Source organism: Lingula anatina, chromosome 10, assembly GCF_051362555.1.
Source record: "Lingula anatina isolate TDL-2025a chromosome 10, LinAna3.0, whole genome shotgun sequence".
Lineage (NCBI taxonomy): Eukaryota > Metazoa > Brachiopoda > Lingulata > Lingulida > Lingulidae > Lingula > Lingula anatina.
The window spans coordinates 19,468,096-19,490,383 of record NC_141776.1 but is presented as its reverse complement, the minus strand read 5'-3'; the positions used below and the strand labels follow the sequence as shown (position 1 = coordinate 19,490,383).

Genomic DNA, 22,288 nt, shown 5'->3' with positions numbered 1-22,288 from the left:
TGATACTGAAGCCCTTTAAGGCTAGGTTCGAGATGGATGGCAATTTTGTCATGATTATGGTGCAGTTTTATTGGAAGAGGCAGACATGGTTGGCCAGCCAGTGGTGTACCATGACGCATGCAATAAAACTGTCAATCTCGTTGGTAAAAGTCAATAAGAATGGTGGTCCAACAATTTGATCAAGTAAATGCTATTGCTGTTTGATTTGATACAATATATCAAAATCATTTGTATTTATATCATTACCAAACATATGTCAGATTGATGATTTCATTTTATTTGCCTGTAAAACACCCAACTTGCAGGCTTTTTGTTTCATGGTACCTGTTCTGTTCATTATTGATTAACCAATTAAAACCAATCCAGTTACTCTGCTGATCTACCATCGGCCATATTAACTGATTTCTATCGTGTGCCGTGGCTACAGATTAGATTCCCGTGGTTAGGGAGGGCAGCCAAACTGTGGGAAGCCAGAATTTCTGCCCAGAACATCTAAACCGAGTTCACCCCTTTCCTGGGCACTGACCAGCAGACCTCTGAGAATTCTTATAGCAGGGGTTTTAATTACTTATTGATTTATTCATCATTTTCTTAATCTGACCTTAAAATAACTGGCATTTAGATAAACAGGGACAGGGCTTAAATGGATTCATCAATAGTTATTCGAGTGAAAAGTACAGACTCGCAATTGACATGAAATTCATTTGTGAGTTTTTAAGTATTTTCTGTAAAAACACTATTCAAATGGTCTACCTGTGTGTAACTGCCTCTTTTCCCAGTCTGTCCTAAAATATCTAATCAACATGGCAGTCAAAATAAATATGGCCATCTGTAAGAGCTTTGAAGAATGAAAGTAGAATTGGTCACCAACGATTTTTACCTGAACAAAACTTTTCAGTCAGCTTAGATCTTTAGATTCTGCTAAATGGTTGATAATATTTTTTCTGTTTCAGGTGATTGCCAAATGTGGTCATCCTAAGATGGATACCAAGAAGCTGCCTGGAGGTCAGAAAGATGAGGGGTCAGAGGTCACACATCACAAGACCATGGCTGCCAAGGTAAGAGGCTGTTTATCTAGTTTTAATTTTTTTTATAATTGTTTAAATTTAATGATGGTATGCAAGGTTTTATCAGTTCAATTTTAATAGTGAGTTTTTAGGGAGAAATCATTGGGTGATATTTATAATATAAATATAAATTGATTGGAATATAAAAAATTTAAACTGCTCATCAATACGACTCACAGTTTTAGTCTTTGTTCGACAGGTAAAATACACAGACCGTCTATGGCAGTTCACCCATGACCTGAAGGCTTCCAAGGGATTTTACACACACTTTGCAGACGCTGTGTGTGAAAATGAAAACTTTGTGGTGCGCGACAAGTCCAGTCTCCACTGCTGGAATGGGGAGCACATGGGAAGGTAAGAGCCAGACATAATGTGTGTGTGTGTGTGTGTGTGTGTGTGTGTGTGTGTGTGTGTGTGTGTGTGTGTGTGTGTGTGTGTGTGTGTGAGAGAGAGAGAAAAAGAGAAAGAGAAATCCCACAGTTGGACTCCATATATGAAGTGTGAAAGGGAGACTCAGAAAGATGGAAAAAGAGAGATCCCACAGTCACTACTGAAGAGCACCAGTCCCCCTCCCCACACACACATGCACACATGCTTGATACACACACAGATGTGCTCTCCCAGTGAGCATGCTGTTCAGTCATTGCATCTAAGGACATGAAGAAGTCAGGGTAATGGAGTTTTTACCTGACCTCATCGAGCGTCCTCTCTGTCCGGTTTTCTTGATTTCCCCAGGTGTCCACAGGTGTGCTCAAAAGTTGAAAGAACGTTCTGTTCCATTAACTGATATATAGGCTAATTGGAGAGTTCTGCTCTTTGAATTTCAATGGGTTCTGGACCCCATTCCCACAAATTTTAGATCGATCTTTCTCTGTGGGGAGTCTCACCAGATTACTGTCAGCTTAGCCGGCTTAAGCGTCTGTCTCGCCTACTAAGAGCTGTAAGGAGGTAATTAACTGTCGTGCACGCTAGGCTGACTGCAATTTAGCGTGAACCCCCAGGGAGTTAGGTAGATCTGAATGGATCGGTCTAAATCTCTGGGAATGCACTTCTAGACTGATGTTGGTGATTAAGGGCCCATTCCCAATGCAACTATCATTTGTCTTAGATTGATCCAACTCCTTGGAGACTAGCTGAATGCAATCAGATGAACAGATTAACATGCCTCCTCCTGGCATTGAGTAGAATACAGAAAGCTGGTGATTATATGAGTAGTTGGAAACAAGGTGTGGTGATCTGATTGCATTCAGTGAGAGTCCCTGTGGAGTTGGATTGATCTAGGTAGATAGTTTCACTGGAAATGGACCGGAAGTAACTTCTTTTACTGATGTGTTGCTAGTCCCAATGCACAGAATGGCATTTTGCTGTTAAAACTTGAGTTTAGGTAAAAAAATTTTTACCAGTTAATACTATAAATCCCCTCTGAAGGAAATATATAACTGAATCAAATTTTAAAACACAAAATGAAGAAAAAAACACAGTTGATAAGTTTTGAATGATGAATTGTTTTACTGAAAAGCTTACTTGCCCAAATATTGTAATTAAATTTTCTCACCTGGAAGATACGAGGGGCTCTCAGTTTAACGAACCTCCCCCTCACCAGGTGTCTTTGGAGATAGCACAGATAATACCAAGTGGTTTCATCCTTTGAAAGAGATGTTTTTTCCTCACTCGAGATAATGGAGAGAAAACAGGGTTGTTTTTGCCGCTCTGAAACAGCTGGCAGCAAAGGCTGGTCAGTGAGGCTGAAAATGGAATGCCATTTTAATCAGCGTCTGTGTAATATGAGATAATGTTACCTGCTGCCGTGCAGGTGACTCATCTGAACTCTCTTCCACAGAGCCATTGCGTCTTTTAAGAAAAAAGAAAAGAAAGAAACATGATGTATGTTCTAAGCAATGTCAACCAAGAATCTTGGCCAACTAAATAACAGTTTACAGTCTTTTGAAACTGTTGCCTGTGAAAATATTAGAACAGTGATTTCCCATTGTATTGATACTGGGTTCTACCCACTAAAAGATTCTACAAGTGACTCTGGTGAGTCAGCCAAGTTAAAGAGACCTAATTGTTGGTGAAACTGTCTAAGACTGCTTTTACATAGCATAATTGACATGAATGGCTATTTTAGTTTAGTAGGGTTGACTTTTTAAGAAATGACATGTGAAACAGTTTGCTGATGTTACTGATGGAATTGAGGACTATTTTTGTGTTTCTTCACACTAGGTGGAGTTGTTGTGCATTTGAAAGGAATTTCTTCTCTTGTAAGACAATTACTTCCTCAGTTTTATTCACTGCCTGATTGTCACTAGTGTTTTCAGTGTTTGTTGAAATATGGTATTGAAATTCATCATAGCCACTGCTCTCACCTGCACATGGGAAATTTAAGAGAGAGAGAGGGGGGGGATAGGGAATATTTCAGCTTTGTTCCATTTTAATTCCACAGGAAATTTTTTCAGTGACAATGGAGGACTGTTTAATGTTTGCGTGATCTGAGGTGTTGTTGTCTTTGGCTTTTTTCTCTGAGGTTTGTGTGTGAATGGAAGATGATCATGTTACTGTGAGTCACCAGGAGACAAAACACTGGGAGACGGAACAATGGCCGCCGTCACAGTCGCTTGAGTGACATCTGTGTTCATGCACACAGCATACGTTAATACTATCACATTTGTACCGAGGTCTCCTAATCATTTTGTGTCAGTAGAGATACCAGAATCATCCAACTGAAGAAAAACTATCAGTTTACGTGGCTCGTTATTTTACTCAAGACTCAATATATATTTAAGGAAAATTTGATTAACGAAGGGTTGTTGGAAAATATTATTTTTAAAAAGTAAGTTTGATTATAATCTAAGTCTACTTCATGTTTGACTTTTTTCTCCTGATCTCATCAAGTATCATGACCCCATTATGCACACACACACACACACACACACACACACACACACACACACACACACACGACCTCTACCTCCTTATGTATCAAGTACATTGCCTGAGTGAAAGCAATTAACAAAATCAGCCCAGACAAGATCACATTCCCAGTGCCAGACAAAAACATACATCACATTAGTCTCATCAGTGCTGTCTTCATTGACCATAAAACTTGCAGCAAGAACAATCTCAAAGTAAAACCTCTAGAAAGTGGTGCATTCTGCCTTCTTCCCCCCATTACCCTATGAAAACATACAGCACATTATATTATCAATGGTGCTGCCTTCATTTACTGCAAACAGTATGGATGAAAACACTCTACCACATTTTACTTAACAAGATCTAGATCTAATTTCCATTACCCAACAAAAACACACAAAACATTAAGTTATCAATTCTGTTAACTTCATTGACCATAAACCTTAAGAGTGAAAAGACTTATCCACATCTAACCTGACAAGATCAAGATCACATTTCTATTATCCAACAAAGATATAACCCTAAAAATCACATTTTTCTTTGACCAAAATTGATTTATCCCTGAAGCCCCTCCCTTCTCGTAATCCCATCACTTTTCACAAAAAAGACCCCCCCCCCCTCCTGTGAAGCGGCTGCCTTCAGGCCAGGGTAAGCATGGGATTTGAGGACATAGGTGCTAAGTTAAAACCTCCACAGCCAAACTGAAAATTCACTGTAGACTGACTTAAGACCAGCTCTCTGAATGTGGGTTAAGGAATCAATTTTATAAAAGTAAAGTTTCTTGGGATGAGGTCAGAGTTGCCCTGGGCTACAGTGGTCAGAAAACACAAAACTGTCTACATTTTTTGCTTGACTGGCAGCCTTTTTACTGCTTAGTGCTGAAGGTTTCAAGGGTTTCTAAGAAAACAAGATTACCTCCACTGGGGTAGCCCTAACACTTGCCAATTTAGCCAAGTGCTATAACTGACCTGAATGGTCTAAACAAAATAAGGTTGATTTGGCTTGTTTTAGTCAAGCTTAAACCATTTTGAGAAAAAAAGTAATGAAAAATTAGTGATTTGGCTAAGTGAAAAAATTTCCTAGTGCTTCCCCAGCTTCAGTAGCAACAAAACTCAGGGTAGTTCTAGTCAGCCATGGTCCTGAGTAATGTCTGTACTGATAGACCTTCAGACAGCATCCACTTAATGTGGTACAATAGAATTAATGAGAACGCCAGTATTGAATGGGAATTCTGAGTTCTTAGTGTTTTTGCTGTCAGTTTGCTCAGCAAATCTGCTGTGTATTGTAATTGTGTGGATTGTGTCTTTGTGTTTGTTGTTGCTGAAAGGGTATTTGTCACGATTGATTTCAACTTCAGGAGGACTTGAAAACTTGTTTCATATGTATTAAAGGGTGATTTGGATTTTGGTTTGATTCATTTGTTGGTGTTGAGATTGTGGGGGACTAGAAATTTGTGATCATTGATGCTTAAAGGATTTTATTGAGTGACAATAGTACAGTGATGAAATGTCATGTACGGGATTAAGAATTCTAAAGAGGCGTCTTTGGCTGAGTCATTTCAGGGAGGATGCAGCCATGTTTTAATTTGCGTGAGAATTTGAGGGAAACTAGGTGCAGTAATAGACTTCAAAGACCACATTTACTCACTTAAGATTCAGGAATAATTTTGAGAGTAATAAGGAATACTTAAGTGATGATTAACACAGATTACTGATATAAATTCCTTCTTTCTTTTAGAGCCGCAATAAGTTGCTGACATTTCTTGCTTTTTGTTAGAAAATTTAGAGGAAAAGGTCTTTAATAATAAAACGAAGGTGAAATTAGATGAAACCCACTTTGTTCACTTGAATCCAGATGGAAGAGATTTTACACACCATATCAATCAAAAAAGCAAAATAAAGTTATCAGTTCTCATTGGATTATAAAAACGATATTAATTTCTTATAGTGAGGAGATGATCAAGATGAGTGAGGAAACAGAAGTTTGTAGTTTGTAAATTTGGGAAATTAATTCTACTTCGGTGCAGCAGTATCGTACTAAGTGGTGCCCCATTAGGTTAAGCGTAAAGAGCAGAAAAAATGTTCTTGAAGTAAAGGTGAAATTAATTTCTCCGTCTTTCATCAACTGGTGGCAATATTACGTAGCAGGTGAAATTAGAGAGGAAATTGACTGGGATGAAAAAAGAGGTAAAAAGAGGTATGATTGCTGCCATTTATCTTCTGGTGGAGATGTGTAGCAAAACATGAAAAACCTCTGCTCTCCCTTCTCCCTCACGCGCGCTTCTTAACATTTTATTTAAATTTTGATAAAGGTAAACCTGTTTGGAATGTTAGATATTTCTTCAAACATTGTTTGATGCACAGTGTCATAATATAATAATACCTTGGATAGCAGTCTTTCTTTCTTTCCATAAATAATCAACTTGTGCAAGAGAAAACCCTGAATAAGATTGATTTTTTCTTTCCAAATCACTGCAGTTTAAACCAGCAGTCTTGAGGCATCCTCAGAACACTCATATCAACTAATGAAATTAATTGTCAAACATGAAGAATGATGTGATAGATGCTGGGACAGGTTTCTCGCATTGACAGCTATCTAATGCAATATTGAACTGAGATCTCAACGCAGTCTATTGATTACTGCTTGAGTAGGCCTATTACCAAAGACAACTTTCATGATTTTTGCCTCCGATGAAAATTTCTTTCCAAGGGAATTTCTTTCTAAGGGAAATTTATCCAAGAATAAAGATTACATGACCTTTATAAATGTAGTTTGGAGTGTTTTGAAAATGTGTATTAGGAGCAAATAATTGATAGAATGTGAATTCTTTAGCAGCCAAAAAAAAGGAGTGCAATAAAATGATGGCACTTAAAGTATATTGCTATATACTGTTGGTTGTAAAGAATAAGAAATCGTCTTTCCATGATCTCTCTCTCTCTCTCTTCATCTTTTGATCATAGATCATACTGGATATGTATCTTAGTACTATTGATTTATACTGCGGAGTACATGGCTAACCTTAACATTATTTACCCAGGTGATGAAGATTCCTTATGATGCTCAATTTTTAAAGTTTCTAAAACAGAAAATGCCTGCTAGGAAAAATTTACAAATACGAGTGTTTGAAGTTAGTGTTGGATTATATCCCTTGCTGAGAAGAAGCCATTGAAGAAATATGTAAGAAGAAGAGCTCAGCTGGCCCTGAAAAGGGCAACTGTCTCGAGAGATTATGAAAGATTACAACAAACTGGTGAGCACTGATGTCAAAGTGCTTGATCGCAGCTGGAAATCTGCAAAAATACAAGAGCAGACCTGTGGCTGTAGAAATTTGTTGCCTTCAGCAAAGTTTAATTAAGATGCACATGTTGAAAGAAGTTGGTTTTCATTCTAAAAAAAGTTTAATACATCTCGTAAGGGTTTCTTTTACAAGTGAATTTATAAACAAAACAAACCTGCTGTTTATTTTTAACAGATATATAAGTTTTGGTATCAATTGGCTGTTGAGCCTTAGTTTAAAATAGAAAATATTTCATTTTAAGCACCCTTAGTTGAGAATAGAGGCAACATTTGTAACAGAGATAGCTGTAAGATATAGAGCAATATTATATCAAGGTACTTTTATAGATTATTTTTCCTGAACAGTGCAAATGATTTGAATGACTGATTGATTTGCAGTATTTTCTTATCAGTGATAACCTGGTAGGTGTAGATATTTTTTAAATGAGCTAAAACTGCATGGACAAAAAAAGAGCAGACTTTTTACAAGATCTGTCCTGATACAAATAGATGGCAGTGGCTGTTAGGGCACCAAGTGGGTATTTTATTGCAGAGGAAGTGTTTCACCTGTCTTCAAGGAGCCAACATAAACAACGCTGGGATGAGGAAAATCTAGTTCAATTAGCTTCAAGCTGCTAGACACCAGATCAGGTGTTTCTATCCCTTCAGACATCCATCAGGCATTTTTTTGTGATAGACAGAAAGAGGTCCCTGATTTTCAAAATGATATTCATATATTGAGGAATAAAAAATATTTTTGCAAGGAAACCTATCAGATAGTCTTTCTCTCATTGTTCATTATGTTTTTAATGTTTTGGGGTATTTTTAGGACGTCTCCCTTTACCTGTCAAACAAAAAGAGTTTTGGGGTCTGGTTTATGTGGCTTTTAGTACTTGAATTTAGTACTTGAATGTGAATTTATCCTGAAGATATTGAAGATAGTTCAAGGGCAGTTATGTTGTGCAAGCAATGATAATATATACACCGGAGTCTCAGTCTCTCTCTCTCTCTCACACATATATACACACACACACACACACACACACAGAGAGAGAGAGAGAGAATTGTCATTCAGCTCAGACACTTTCATAAAGTGATAATATTGTGTGGTGTTCAGCAGGTGGCAGTTCAGTCAGCCAGACAATAACCAGTCCATTCTCTCCACACAGCCAGAATGCTGGCCTGACATGCATTATAGGTGACAGCACATTACTCATCTCTTCAGGCACGTTCTCAATCACTTTAGGTCACCCTTACTCAGTACACCCCACTGTTGGCTAATCATTAGGAGAGAGCCAAATCTTCTGTTTTATTGATGGGAACTTTACAGATTACTTTAATGTATTTTTTGCAGCATTTTTCCATATCAATAATCTTTTTTTTTCTAAAGGTGTTATATTTTGTGTTAAAAAACATGTACCCATATTACAAATTTTAACAATTGTTATATTGACAACCTTGCTTGAGAGGCACACTTAAAGTAGACGAACCTATCTTTACTGGGAACAGGACTAAATTATTTTGTTTACACAGTTTTGGACCTCAGCAGCCATTATGAAACGAAGCAGACAGGAATATAAAGTTGGTCACTATCATCCTGTTTATCACTTCATGTCCCTAATAGGGCCACTGCATGCATTGTGGGAGACAAGCAGTGCATTGTGGGATGCAGACATTATCAATTCATAGCTTGGTATTCACTATTAACCTTTGGACCTCTGTTTAAAAAAAAATCTTTGAATGCACCCACTCTTTCCTGTACATTCATCCCTATGTAATTTTCCCCATTGACCTTCAGAGTGCTGATCACTGGCTATTAATCAGACATCCCTTTCCTGATGAGAAAACTAAAATAGATATATTCCATATTTAGTCAAAGTTAACTCACTATAATACATAGGAGTATTGGAACATTTTTCTTACAAAACAACAACACAGTAAAGCTACGTGTATGATACAACTATTATTATGAAGCTTGATTTTTTGGCATGTTTTTAATAAAGCTCTGCCTGCACTCAGTCTGGTTGCTATAGCAACAAGCATTAGTCTTGGCAGGACATCACTCACACGGACTGAGTTACTAAGTACTTCACCTACTTTATAGAGCCATTTTTCTGAAATAATTTATTTTATGAAGTGATAAATGTGCTCTCAATTTTTGGGTAATTTGAAGTCATTTCAGTGTAGATTTTGTCTGTTAAGATCTGAAAACAAGGAAAATTTTCACCAAAATGGGATTTTAATCAGTGATTTATCAATTACGTAAAAGCTTTTGCTTACAGCTTACATGTGATTGATAGCCCAATCAAGCTGATCAAGTTGTTTTGTAATTGAAACACACCAAAGTCAGTACGAACATTGTGTCCTTTCCATGTGAGAGTTGCAGAGATTGTGTTAGGTGAGACAGACATTTGTGTTGGGTGAAAGAGAGTTGTGTTGGGTGAGACAGATGTGTTAGGTGAGACAATGTGGTGGTATGAACAAAGATGAGTAAGCAATGTGATAAACTTCACTGAGCAAACATCTTGCACCTTGATGGCCTCAAGAACTTACAGAATCCAAATATGTGTGAATATTTGTAGTGTGATTAAAAATAACAGAGAGTTTAAAACTATTTGCTTGAACATCTTGATCAGTAATTCATAAGACAAGACAATATTTTTGTTTTTCCCATCAGTCAGAAAAGTAATCTTTTTCACCAGTCAAAGATAATGTAATAAAACCTTCCCCATACTTCCAGATATACCAGCAATGTGACAGAGGTGGGGTTGATTGCACAGGTCAGGTTTAACCCCGAGATGACCGTAGTCCAGGGAAGAACTACCACTGTGATTACACTGAAAGACAAACTGATGCACATGGCAAAGGTAGGGTTAAGCTGAAGATGAATGATTTGGTTTCTGAAAATATTTACAACGTTTGTATCAAATTATGAATTATCTATATCTTGTTATACCACAAAATGTTATTAATTTATTTATTCTGAATGAAGCAAGCTAAAAACTTTTATACAAACATAAGGCCAATTACCATATTTTTAATTTTGAATTTTCTTTGTAAGTCAACCAATTTTGTTCAAAATTAAATTTAAAAATCGTAATCTGTGTGTTTCTTAGCAACTGGAGAGCAGTGCCCAGAAGGAGAGCAGTATGCAGGCTGACCAGTGGGTGGTCGCCATACACAACCACTACCCTGACAACTTCCCCGGGAGTGGGGACGGCGCTCTCAATGATGACGAGGACTTTGGGCAGGGGTCTGGGTCAGGTTTTGGGGGTGACAATGATAATGATGGTAAGTGTGTGTGTACATCCATCTCTCTCTCTCTCTCTCTCTCTCTCTCTCTCTCTCTCTCTCTCTCTCTGTGTATGTGTTTTAAGAAAGTCGTGAGACAAGGATTTTTGAGAGATTTCCTTTGCTAAGTTACATTATGAACACTTATCTTGATAAAACCATCAAAGTTTAAACCTAAATGTTAAGTGTGAAGAAATTTCTGTTAATTAAAAGAACTTGCACAATTCCAGGCCAGAGCTCCAATCCAGAGTGGGACTTTGGTGATGGATCATCAGACAACAGCCAGCACGACTCCATAAATAAGAATAACAAGCCAAATCCTGGGGCCGCAGAGACCAAAGGCCCCACTGGAGAGAGCTTTGCGCTCCGCGTTACTCTCACCTCCATTATTGCAACGACTTTTGCTGCTGTATTATGGGTAAATGGATGAAAATGGAGCAGATGACCCATATTTGATTTTATAGTATATATACAGATAAATAGATGTGTATAAAAAAGTGGCACTCTCATTGTATGACATTTTATTTCATTAATGGCTTTGTCTGATGTCACAGCTACATGTAAACTTGTACAGTTCAGTCCATGTGCACACTGTTAAGAAAATGACCAGAAAGGTGGACATTAACTGGACATGAAGTTACCAGCAGTTGTATCTATAACTAAGCCCCAAGGCCACGGTTTTACATGCACAGTCAAGGTGCCTACGAATGTGAAGGATTTCTTATGGATAACAGCTTATTAGGCAAAGAAAAATGGAGGGTTTCATTTTTCACCTGGAAAGGATTCTTCGCTGCACAGAAATTTTGAAGTTATCCCCTCTGCAATATTTTTATTTGACATTGTGGAAGGTAAAACAGGAGGAGTTCGTAACACTGGGATCATGGAACTATTTTTTCGATGCGGGTGACGAATTACAAGAGTCCGGGATTGTTTATGAAAAGTTTTTTGTGTGAATGTCAGACCAAGGAGCAGGACTTATAATGATCACATCATTTACAAAATTTTTGTAACAAAAACTAATCATATGAAGATTTCGGCAGTGTTGTGAATGGACATGTTGACATTTGAGGAAAAGGTACACATAGATATGCCAAATGAATACTTTATATTTATATTCATATATATTCATATAAACTACAAAATATGATATATCTTCAACATACTACAGCAGACAAGATTTCAGCATATCTCCGATTTTTACATTTTTGTTTCTTGTAAAGAAGTCTTCAGATAGATAAATTTGGTAAGAAGGGTTGTGATTGCAGTTCTAGGTCAAAGAAGTAGTCCAGTGCCATCTTATAAACAATATGGCTATATCAACTGCTGGGGATATACATGGTATCTTAGGATTTCAATTTCATATCAGACATATTTTAACATGCAAGTCTTTTTTTCAGCAGTTAAGGGAGAAGTATTTTCATCTTTTTAAATGTTTATCCCTCCACCACCACCCCCCCCCCCAAAAAAAAAATCAGAAAGTTGGCTGTGAGAAAATGCCTCAACTTTATGATTATAATATTGCAGAGTTTGTAAAAAATACAGTATGAAAATTGAAAAAAAAGACTCCCCACATTGAACAAAGGAATATTCCCAATATATTTGAAGAAGGGATTTCTCTCCCACCTACCAAAGTTGTTTCCCACCTATGCCATAATATAACCCACCAAGAAAAAAGATCCCCCCAAGTCTCTCATGACCAAGAAAAAGATAGTACTGCCACCATTTTGAAATGGAATTTTTTCTTTATGTCAAGATATGGTATGTAAGATCTGTCATGTTCTATTCCCCCCTTTAATTCCCTAGATTGCTTAAGGCCAAACTGTTTAATCGAGGCATGGAAAATTTCAATACTTAGAAACAAAAAAATGAAGCAATTTCCTAAAAATTTGAAAGGAAAATAGCTGCAATGAACTTTTGATTGCATCTGCAAAATACAATATCCTCACGGCAGGAAATTTCAGTCATTACTGTAATGAAAAACAAGGGGGTAAAAATGAGCTCGTTTTCTTATTTACTTTTTGTGTTTAGTGTACCAGAAAAATGTAATATAATTATATGCCCACATTTTTGAGAGAGATTGAATATGGTGGTGAAATAATCGCAAACTAATTCCAAATTAGATGTTAGTAAATGTATTGCTCATCAAATTAGACATAAGTAAAAAGCTGCTCCTCAAATTGGATATAAGTAATGAGTGCTTTTCCTCAAAAAGTCTTTTTAGGTGCTTCAGTGATTCTCTAGTTTAACATTTAATTATTGACTTTTTAGTCTGGTTAAAGATGTTAGGGTTTTGATAAATAAAATGGAAAACATCTGTTTTTAATTTTACTGATAGGCCTTGAATTTTGTATGTCGGGTGATTTTTTTTTTTTTTTTTTTTTTTTACTGTAATCCAATTATAGCTGCAAAGTATCATTTTAGTCATTTTAGCAAAGTAGGGTGCTTACTTTTATATGTATTGTATACAGTAGATCATGGTTTAAGCATATAGATGAATACCTTTTGGTTTTCTTAAGTCTAAGTAGAAGGGCAACCCTAGGAAATATGATACAGCCATTAGTGTTTTAGCATTTTCATTCATTGAATGAGAAGTCGCATTAATTTAATTCTTGATTGTCAGATGTTAGTAACATGTACAGAAAGAATGTATAGATAGTTGTAATGCAACAACAATATTGTTTGGAATTTTAAAACAGGGTAGCACAGTGAGTTATGTGATGAAATACAACATTTTGCACTTATGGAGAATTTGTACTTGGCTGATTAAAATGGTTATTCTATTAATTATATGAAAATTATGAAATATGCATATCATCTTGAAAAGAATTATGCATCAAAGAGCTCCAAAGTATAGTTTCAGTATTTTAGTCTTAGCCCAAATTTATTATTAACAGTGAACAGCTCAAAAATCTTTTTAAAAAGTAGACATCGAATCAGAATCGAATTTTTCGCTCTGCACAGGTCACAGTTTAGTCAACATCAGAATACTCCCAATCACTTAATTGCTGTGATTTCCAAGGATTTCCATGTCACATGATGAATCACATGATGGGTCACATGCAGATATTTACCTCATTCTACCTTGTCACATGACATGTCACATGACCAGATATTTTGCTTCATAATTTTAATCTGTACAGACATTGAAGTGATGTTTAGTCCTAATATTGGAAAGAAAATTCTCTTATTGCATATTCAATATGTTTGCAATTTAATTATTACTGAAGAAGGGAATCATTAGTACATGTCATCTTTAATTTTGTTTGGATGCTTTTGAAACCACATTATTGTGCATTTAGTTTACAAATGTGCTGTATTAAAACCAAATGAGTTTCACGGGTTAAACAGTTTAGTCTTGATCACAAGGTGACCTCAACAATTGATGCACAAGATAATTCATGACTGTAAAGTTTGAAGCTATATTTGATAGACAATTAGGTATGTTTTTCTCATTCTGCATTGGGTGTTTTTTGTCAGTATATCTGTTCTTCAAGTAAAAGTTGAAGCATGCCTGTGTATCAATGTTCTATGTAATACTTTGTAATGAAGGTTTGTAGATGCCTTTATTCACAACTTTAACACAGGTTTTTTAAATACATTAATTTACTTCGGGACACTGAATATTTAATATTAGTGAGATTAGAGACAGGTTGGATCTTCCATGTAGTATGTATCAAAATCAGTCAAATGTGATAGTTTTTTTTTTTTTTTAAGTTTTTCACTAAAATATCAAACTTGCTTATGTGTGTATATATTTCACGCGTTGTGAAGCCACAAGCCTCGGGCTCTCTAGACCATGTTAGGTGCTGCAGCAGATATATTGTGGATCTGTTATTTGAAATAGTGATAAAAGCTTTTTACATCAACACTATAACACTATTTTCCAAGCACTGCTTCCTAAATGTGAGGGCTGATGAATCCTAAAACTCTTCAGCTTTCCTCAGAAAATGCATGCAATATTTTATTGTATCATAAATAGAAGAAAGATTAAGACAAGTTGGCACATTTCAATCTGTACCAGGAAAAGAAATATCAAACATGTATATTGTAGTAGAGAGATCACAAGTAATTTTGTACCATTAAATCGGGTAGTATGTATACAGTATACTATGGTAGAAAGCATTTATTCATGCAGATAAGTTTGAAGAGCAACTTTGGCAGTGAGTGTACATTGTTATGGACCATTTTCAGTTATAACTGAAGTAAAATGAGCATTTCAACATATTTCTGTAAGTTTTCTTCTTCTTGATATTTGAATTAAATGCTTGATATATCCACTTGTCTAGCAATCATATTTCAACAGGGAATTCAAATATAGTTTAAGTAATTTAAAAAGCATTCGCGATTCTTATGTAAGATTATTCTCGCCAGTGTCGGTCTCGACTGACAGAAGGAAACCGTTCTTGGATTGCGTTCACGTGCAACAACTACAATCACAACTACTGCAATGGGAAATCATATGCGTTACTTTGTGAGCTGTTTATAATGTTATGATTTTGTGAAAATGTGAAGAAATGAACGGCTTGTATTGGTAATGATAACAAACATTTACAAACGCGAAAAGTGTTTGAAGTGTTTGCTACAGAATCTTGCGTTATCTATTTTATCTATACTTTAATCTTCCTTTTTTAACTTGATTATATGTGGGTGATACGAGATTAAATAATCCCCATTGCATTTTCATATCGGAAAATTACAAATTGTTAAATTAATATAAACACCATTATCATTAGAAGAAAAGATGACGGAGAAGATTCTCGTCTTTAGTCTTTGAGGGTAGCGTGTGTTAATTTTCCGCTCGAAAGCCCGGTACAAAATCTACGCTATTCTTTTCAATCATACGGTATGCTTTTGCGTCGAAGCTGTCACTTATTAGCGTCATTACCCCCGTTTCATTGCGACGAGACATAACCTTACAATACCCGCATTCACTCTCACATCTTCATTAGTTTTATTATCCACATAAATGTCGTTCAGAATTCAATTGTATTCCAGAATTCCCGACTCTTAACAAATATGATAAGGGGGAGGCGCTTAAGGATACAAAGTAGTAAAGACACATCAAAAGCATATTAACGAAAGGAAAATTCAAAGTTGACACTGTACAAATATTTATTGTATTTTTCATTGTTTTGTTGAGAAAACTTCTTATATAATACAGTAGTTCTCTCTCGCACACTTTTTCTGTTAACAGAGCCCCCCCCCCCCCCCCTTTTATTTGCATAAGATCCATTCACCATCTTCTCACAAATATTTTTCATTACAGCTTTTTAGCTGTCATTAATAGAGAAAGGTCATATATAAAATAATGTTACGTAAATATGCTATCGGTACGCGGTCCATGGCACTGAAGAAGATGTATTAACGGGCCGCGCTGGATTCCAGAGCGCTTCGCGTGACCATTGTCCCGGTGTAGAATTCCTTTCAATTATTTTCCCAACATTAAGTGTTACAGAAGACGCTAATGCTCTTCGGTATTTGTGAACATTTGCTTGAATCATACATGCACGTGGTCGCAGATCGCCCACGTCGTTGCCCCGAACGTGAATCATACGAACACCGTTATGTGTGTGCAGGGGGCGTTCAACGGAGACGTGGATAAAGGCCCCGGCCTATGGATTACCTACCTTTGTCCTGTGTGAACAATTGAATCGAATGGTTTAGGATGATTAAATTACCTGTGTTGAAAACGCACTCGTTAGAAAACAAATAACGTATAAAATCCCCGTCACAAGCGGCGCAAACATGTTTGGAAGCTTGGTTTCTTTACTCGGTCGTTTCTGTTCTAAGACCATGTCAAACAGAACGGGAGCTAACTATTAACATTGTGCTTATGTGCATTTATGTTACATTCTATGTACCTGTGCAGCTTGTAAATGTATTTATTTCATGTAGTTAAAAGTAATGTCCATGATCCGATGATTGTACGTTAATGTGGTATTTATCAATACAAATTCCATATAGCATCTTCTGTTTCCCTAATTCCATCTGTATTGCATTGGCAGGAATCAGCATTTGGCGGTTAGGGTCTTTAACAAAGGTACCAATTTCACTATTTAAGAAATATTTTGCTTTACATTCGTTTTAATTGATTAATTTCTCAATTTTTGTAATTTGACTTCTAGATGTCGTTAATCTCGTAATTTTTACTGTCCTTAAAGTATCCAAATATTGCAAGAACGTTCATTTTTTACATGTGTAATAAAAAATCCTTAGATATGTGACTATGAAACTTTATTCATTCTTTTATACCAGGCCGATTTTGTGAAAGTGTGCAGTTACAAGTTATGTAGATAATATATAGGTAGTTTACATAAATACAAGTAAGTTAACTTTGTAGGCATAGAAATAGACCTTCGTGGGGGAGTTATAATTACTAATTATTATTATTGGGTGGAAGATGAAGCACTATTTCTTTTCTCTATTGGGCGAATAAGGTATTTATCATAGCAATTACAACAGCCTATCACTTGAAATGGCTTCTGTATTTCACACATCCCAAACTTCCTTGAACAGATATTTTTATGGCATAACTTATCGACATTTTCATTTATTTTCTTTAGTTTCTATATATAAATTAAATATAATTTGTATATTCACATAGAGACAACAACAAAATTTATAAAAATAATAAACTTTATTGGTTTCAGCTTGAACCCATCATACATTGTATGTGATATTATACGACGGTTATAACCTAGCAATTATTTAATTTTACAGTAATATGGCATATGTACAATCTAAAATAAATAAATGAGAGATCTTTATATAAATAATACAACTGGTAGCAGATATTAAGATAAAGGGTCGTTTACTCTTTATTTGATTTCTGTGTGACAGGGAAATTAAATTAAATTAAATTAAATTAAATTAAATTAAATTACCTCATCTCTTTAAGAATGACAGGAGAATGCCCTTAACATTTGAAAATAAATATATAACAAACTCACGCAATTTCAAACTCAATTGAGTTTAAAATTCCTTTCTTATGAATCACTTCTATCAGATAAATAGCTAAATCGGATTAAAAGCGATTCTTCATTCCGCCCACGTCAGCAGGAAATAACGCGATATTGTCGCTGTGAGCAGTGCAGTGAGAATGCTCACCGAGCGATCGTTACCGCCTTGTTTGCTCATCAGTTGCAATCATAATCTCTTCAAGACACAAAGACAGATCTTTCATTTTTTTTATCCATATATATATATATATATCAAAATAAAACTACAAAAATATTGACGAATACATAGTGCTTCAATGTCATTTTTTCCTTGGGTCCAATTTCTTACGTCACTGACTTCGTAACTGAAGAGCTTTAATTGAATTAAAGCAAACGGAACTCTTTTGTGTAAAAAGGGCTGGAATCTTGTATTTGCTATTCCAGGATACTCCCTCTGAAAGAAGCCATTCACAACTCATCAGCAGTGGATAAAAGAGAAGGTCGAGAAATAATTAGGTGTCATTTCACAGCACTTCTCATGGTTAAGGGTTGTTTTAAACTGAGAATATTTGAATCAAACCAAGTTTTATAGTACTTTTGGTTACTTGACTAGCTATCAAAATACAGGGGAGGACATCAATTATTGGATTGGCATCTTTGAGTAAGTGTGTGTAGAGGCAGTGTGTATGTTGTGAGAGAAAGACAGCTGAAGAATTCGGGAGAATTAATACAACAAACTGCAGAGAAAACGGATGATACAGCGCAGGAGTGCTTCGTCTTCACATACTGCCTTATAACAACCAGGCAGTGAGTTCGCAGACCAGGATTCTCGGTCAAAAAACGACTCTGTTTTCGCCTCACAGCGATGAATGACAAAATGGCGGAGCTAGTTACCAAGTTTACGAGAACTCTGTGGCCTTGTTTTGCCGCTTTGCTTTTATACTTTATCACAGATACCTCTGCCTTGTACTGCCAGCCAGTTAAAAATGTCTACAGTTCTAGAGGAGCCAACTTTGATAGAAAGGATATTCCCTTGGCCCCGTTATCAGGTACGTATTCACTCTATTGTACAAGCTGATCTCCGTAACTCGCTCAGTAAGTTTTTGTGAATGTTTCCGTGGGGCAGTGCGTTTTGAAAGCTGCTAGATCTACAGTGTACACATTGGTATGTTCTACAAAATTTTTGATGTGCGCCTTTTAGTTTTTAAACTTTTTGTTTTGTAAGACTGTACTGGTAAGCTACATGTTGTGCGTTATTTGACCCTCTAGTTGAAAGAACATCGTTTTTATGTTGGGGCAAGACCAGGTCATGTAAAAGTGATTGAAATTAAATAACGTGATTAAACTTGAAATTTGTATTTCACAAGATAGGCATTGTTTTTTTTTTCATTATTTAAGATTAAAAAATGAGGTATTCATTTTTGTTTTATATGCATTTTGTGTCACAAATCAAAATCAAATATGGGAAACATTCTTGAGAAATACATTTACTGGTATGGAAAAAAATCAATATAAAAAAGTTCAAGTCTGCATTTTCCTGACAATTTTGTTCAGCAGACAGGTCTTCTCGGTACTATCAAAAACAACAAAAATGTAATGATAATACTCACATTTTTTCTGAGAGCAAGTAACCTCGATCTCCGAGTTCCACTCCTCGTTATGTAAACATCCTAAGACATGTTGCCATGGAAACCACCAGCTTTTCTCCTGTTTATATAGGATATACAAGAGGAGCATGCTGGTTTTTAGACCTTAGTATATTTTTCCTGTCACTGCTTATTTTAGACTTGCCTGCAAAAACACTTATTTCATAGCACCTCCCAAGTCCTGATATTTTTCAGGAAGTTCTGGTCTTTGATAAGATGTTTGGCCTGTTTTCTATCTTCTTGATGAAAAAGGTGGTGAAGTTTCCATGGAGATATGCATAACATGGCCCATAATATCACGCAAACAGTTATAAATTGTTTAAAATAGTAAAATTACACAGCTTACAGGTTTCTAGAAGGCCTCAAGATTTTTTTTTTGGATTAAAAAAGAAATCTTTTAGAACTAAAATTTTAGGACCAAGATGAAAGAAATATTGACTTTTGCATTTGGCAAATAAACTACTGATTAAGTGCATTCTATGATTAAGTGCATACTACATTATATATTTTCTTAATACTATTTAGTTTTTGATAATCATTTTGAAATTTACTTGTAGCCGAGTTTGGATTTTAAAACCAAGATAAGCGTTCACTGGGATTTGTATAACACACCTATATATATTAGATGCCAGATGATTCACAAGCCTGTTCATGTTACAGTTTGTGAAGTGTTTTGTTAATTACACAAAAGAGCATGCTCAGCAAATGACTTCACAAGTGACTTTGTCATCTTTCCCAACGTCAGCAGGTGGGTGCTAATTTGGGAGGTGAAGTACCTGAGCTAGCACCTCACCCTTCAGGCTAATACTAACCTCTGGGTGTTGCAGTGATATGAAAAGTGGAATTATCCTTGAGGTAGTATACACTAGCTCAAAATAGACCGAGCATGAATCGGGCCAAAATTTGTTAGTAGTTGTAATGAGCATTGTTGTCCAAGGCACATGCGCCTTGTGTATTTGGTTTCTTCAAAAAGATGTACACTTATACTTCTCTAGGAGGTTATCTTTACCATTTAGTCAGATGTAAATTTGTTTAATTTGTTGTGTCTTGTGAATTTGTCTTGATTTTCTCCTCAGAGGCTTACATGTGGTACAATGATGTCAACCCATTCAGTTACACATAATAAGCCCAATACTGACCCATGATTTAAAATACTTGCTTTTCTGAACCAATTGAATTGTTATCGCACCTTGTTAATGTGATGCCCATTTTGCTGCTGAGTCGTTTAAAACACTGGTCGTTATTAAGTTGGTATGATGTCATTACCCCCAGGGGGTGGGGTAAAGCTTCTGCAGTACATTATTAATGGAGAACATTTGCTATTACATGTAATGATGATGTAGGGATTGTTTGGTCTTTGAAAATGACATGTTAGGTTTAAGTATTCAATGACTTCATTATCTTCATCTAAAGGTGATGATGTGCCCTTTCTAGTTAAGGATGTGTCAAAATGCCAGAACAGGAAAGGGTTGGGTAGAGGGAGGGGGGTTGTTGTTATTATTATTCTAAAATCAGCCAAGCTGCTATTTTCTGATAAGATATTTATCTGAAGAGAGGAGAGAAAATTGTTACTTAGGTACCCCCCAGCTCCTCCCCTATTGGCTTTTGTGATTAGACGATCTCGGAAAGTGCCACTAATAGCCGTGCCTGTTTAATGTTTTGTAAGTTATCTTTGGGATGCTCGTTATTTATCTTCAGGATTCTTGTTTCTAATCTGCCTAATGTCTGTGACTTATCTGGCACAGGCCTGCAACTTCCCTCTTTACATAGGGGAATGGAGAAATTGGCCAGTGGAAGAAATCACAACTTAATTTATACTTCAGATAACTAGGTGTCCATGCTGGGATTTTCAGTGGAAAAAGAATGAAAGGAATTTGGAGGAAAAAAATAATAATAGAAAGTAAATAGGAAATTGAAAGAATGGTGGATTGCACCTGCAGCGTTAATGGGAATAGTTGGTGGATAAACCTGAAAGAGTATGAAAAGAACATAAACGTTACTAAATTTTGACCAACAAAAGTTTTTAGCGCTAAAAGAAAACAGTTGATGTATTGCAAAAAGTCAGTGTTTATGTCTTGAGAATTCATATCATTCTATTTTGTTCTTGTATATATAGTAAGGTATACTGGCAGATTGGGAGGCTGGCAATAACATCTTGTATTATCTTTAAAAGCAATTTCACTCTGACCACTTTTTAATGGAAGACTTGGTTCTGAACAACAGAAATGTTCACTTGTATCTCCCCGCCATTTGATGTGTGGATTGATTGTGTCCAACATTGTGTTTTCACATTATATATAATGGGTAACGGCCATTGTAAAATGGCCATTTCTGGTGGTCAACAACAACCACTTTCAAGCACCTGTCATCAGTTGCATTATAGTATAATACCATATTTTCTCATTACACACAAAGTTACAGTGTAAAACTTAACAGCATTGACTGGCGTTGTGTAACACCATATTTTCCCATTACGCACACATTTTCCAACGTCCAGTAATGTCCACTAAAGTGGGCGGCGGCGGTCAGTGGTCACTTCAATGTGTGTCCATCATCAAATCAACAACACGATGACTTAATACTATAAGCTTAACCTCCAGGGCAGGATCTACCCAGCAAGGCAGAAATCAGTAGTAATTTTCAGCTTACAATTTCCTTTGTCCCTTCCTTAAAGACCCAGGGTGGCCGCACAATAGACATAATACCCAGTCAGTATTGGAGGATAAAAGGACCAAAAATGGGGGCTCTCTCTTGAGCACTCGTCAAGTAAACAGGGTCGCTTATTTCCCCCCTACTCACCTTTCCTGCTCCGCAATCTTCTTTTGTGATGGCGGAGAACAAAGCCGACCTGCTTGATTTTTCGGCGAGTGCTCGATCCTTTGAAATGTGCAGACTGAAGGAAATGCCCCCCTTTTTTCCAAATATTGATATTCTCTTTATTTGGACTGGAAAAATAAGCCAGGTTGATGGAGAGGGTTGTTCTGATCCTTCAGGGTTTAAAAGGTCTTAGTTAATGAGATGTGTGGCATTGATAGATCAGACTAGAATCCTTTCAGTTAAAAACAGTCTTGAAAAAACTATCAGGTGATAGGTCAGATCTTTATGACCCGTCTTTAAGAGATTTATCTAGTATCAATATTTTCTTCAGACATTTGATTTA

At 36.2% G+C, this 22,288-nt stretch overlaps 2 protein-coding genes across 2 annotated transcripts in view; both read left to right on the top strand.

Moving 5' to 3' along the window:
• Nucleotides 1–14,821, top strand: part of LOC106157305 (glypican-5) — a 39,925-nt gene extending 25,104 nt beyond the window's left edge. Inside the window, exons 4-8 of the mRNA XM_086996621.1 lie at nt 954–1,058; nt 1,267–1,421; nt 9,994–10,120; nt 10,370–10,544; nt 10,775–14,821. Of these exons, the coding sequence (XP_086852747.1) occupies nt 954–1,058; nt 1,267–1,421; nt 9,994–10,120; nt 10,370–10,544; nt 10,775–10,974 (762 nt within the window). The 3' untranslated portion in view covers nt 10,975–14,821. The remainder of the gene's footprint in view (nt 1–953; nt 1,059–1,266; nt 1,422–9,993; nt 10,121–10,369; nt 10,545–10,774) is intronic.
• A 3,122-nt stretch (nt 14,822–17,943) lies between these two features.
• Nucleotides 17,944–22,288, top strand: part of LOC106161764 (glypican-6-like) — a 47,862-nt gene continuing 43,517 nt past the window's right edge. The window contains exon 1 of the mRNA XM_086998158.1: nt 17,944–18,531. Coding sequence (XP_086854284.1) covers nt 18,348–18,531 — 184 coding nt within the window. The 5' untranslated portion in view covers nt 17,944–18,347. The remainder of the gene's footprint in view (nt 18,532–22,288) is intronic.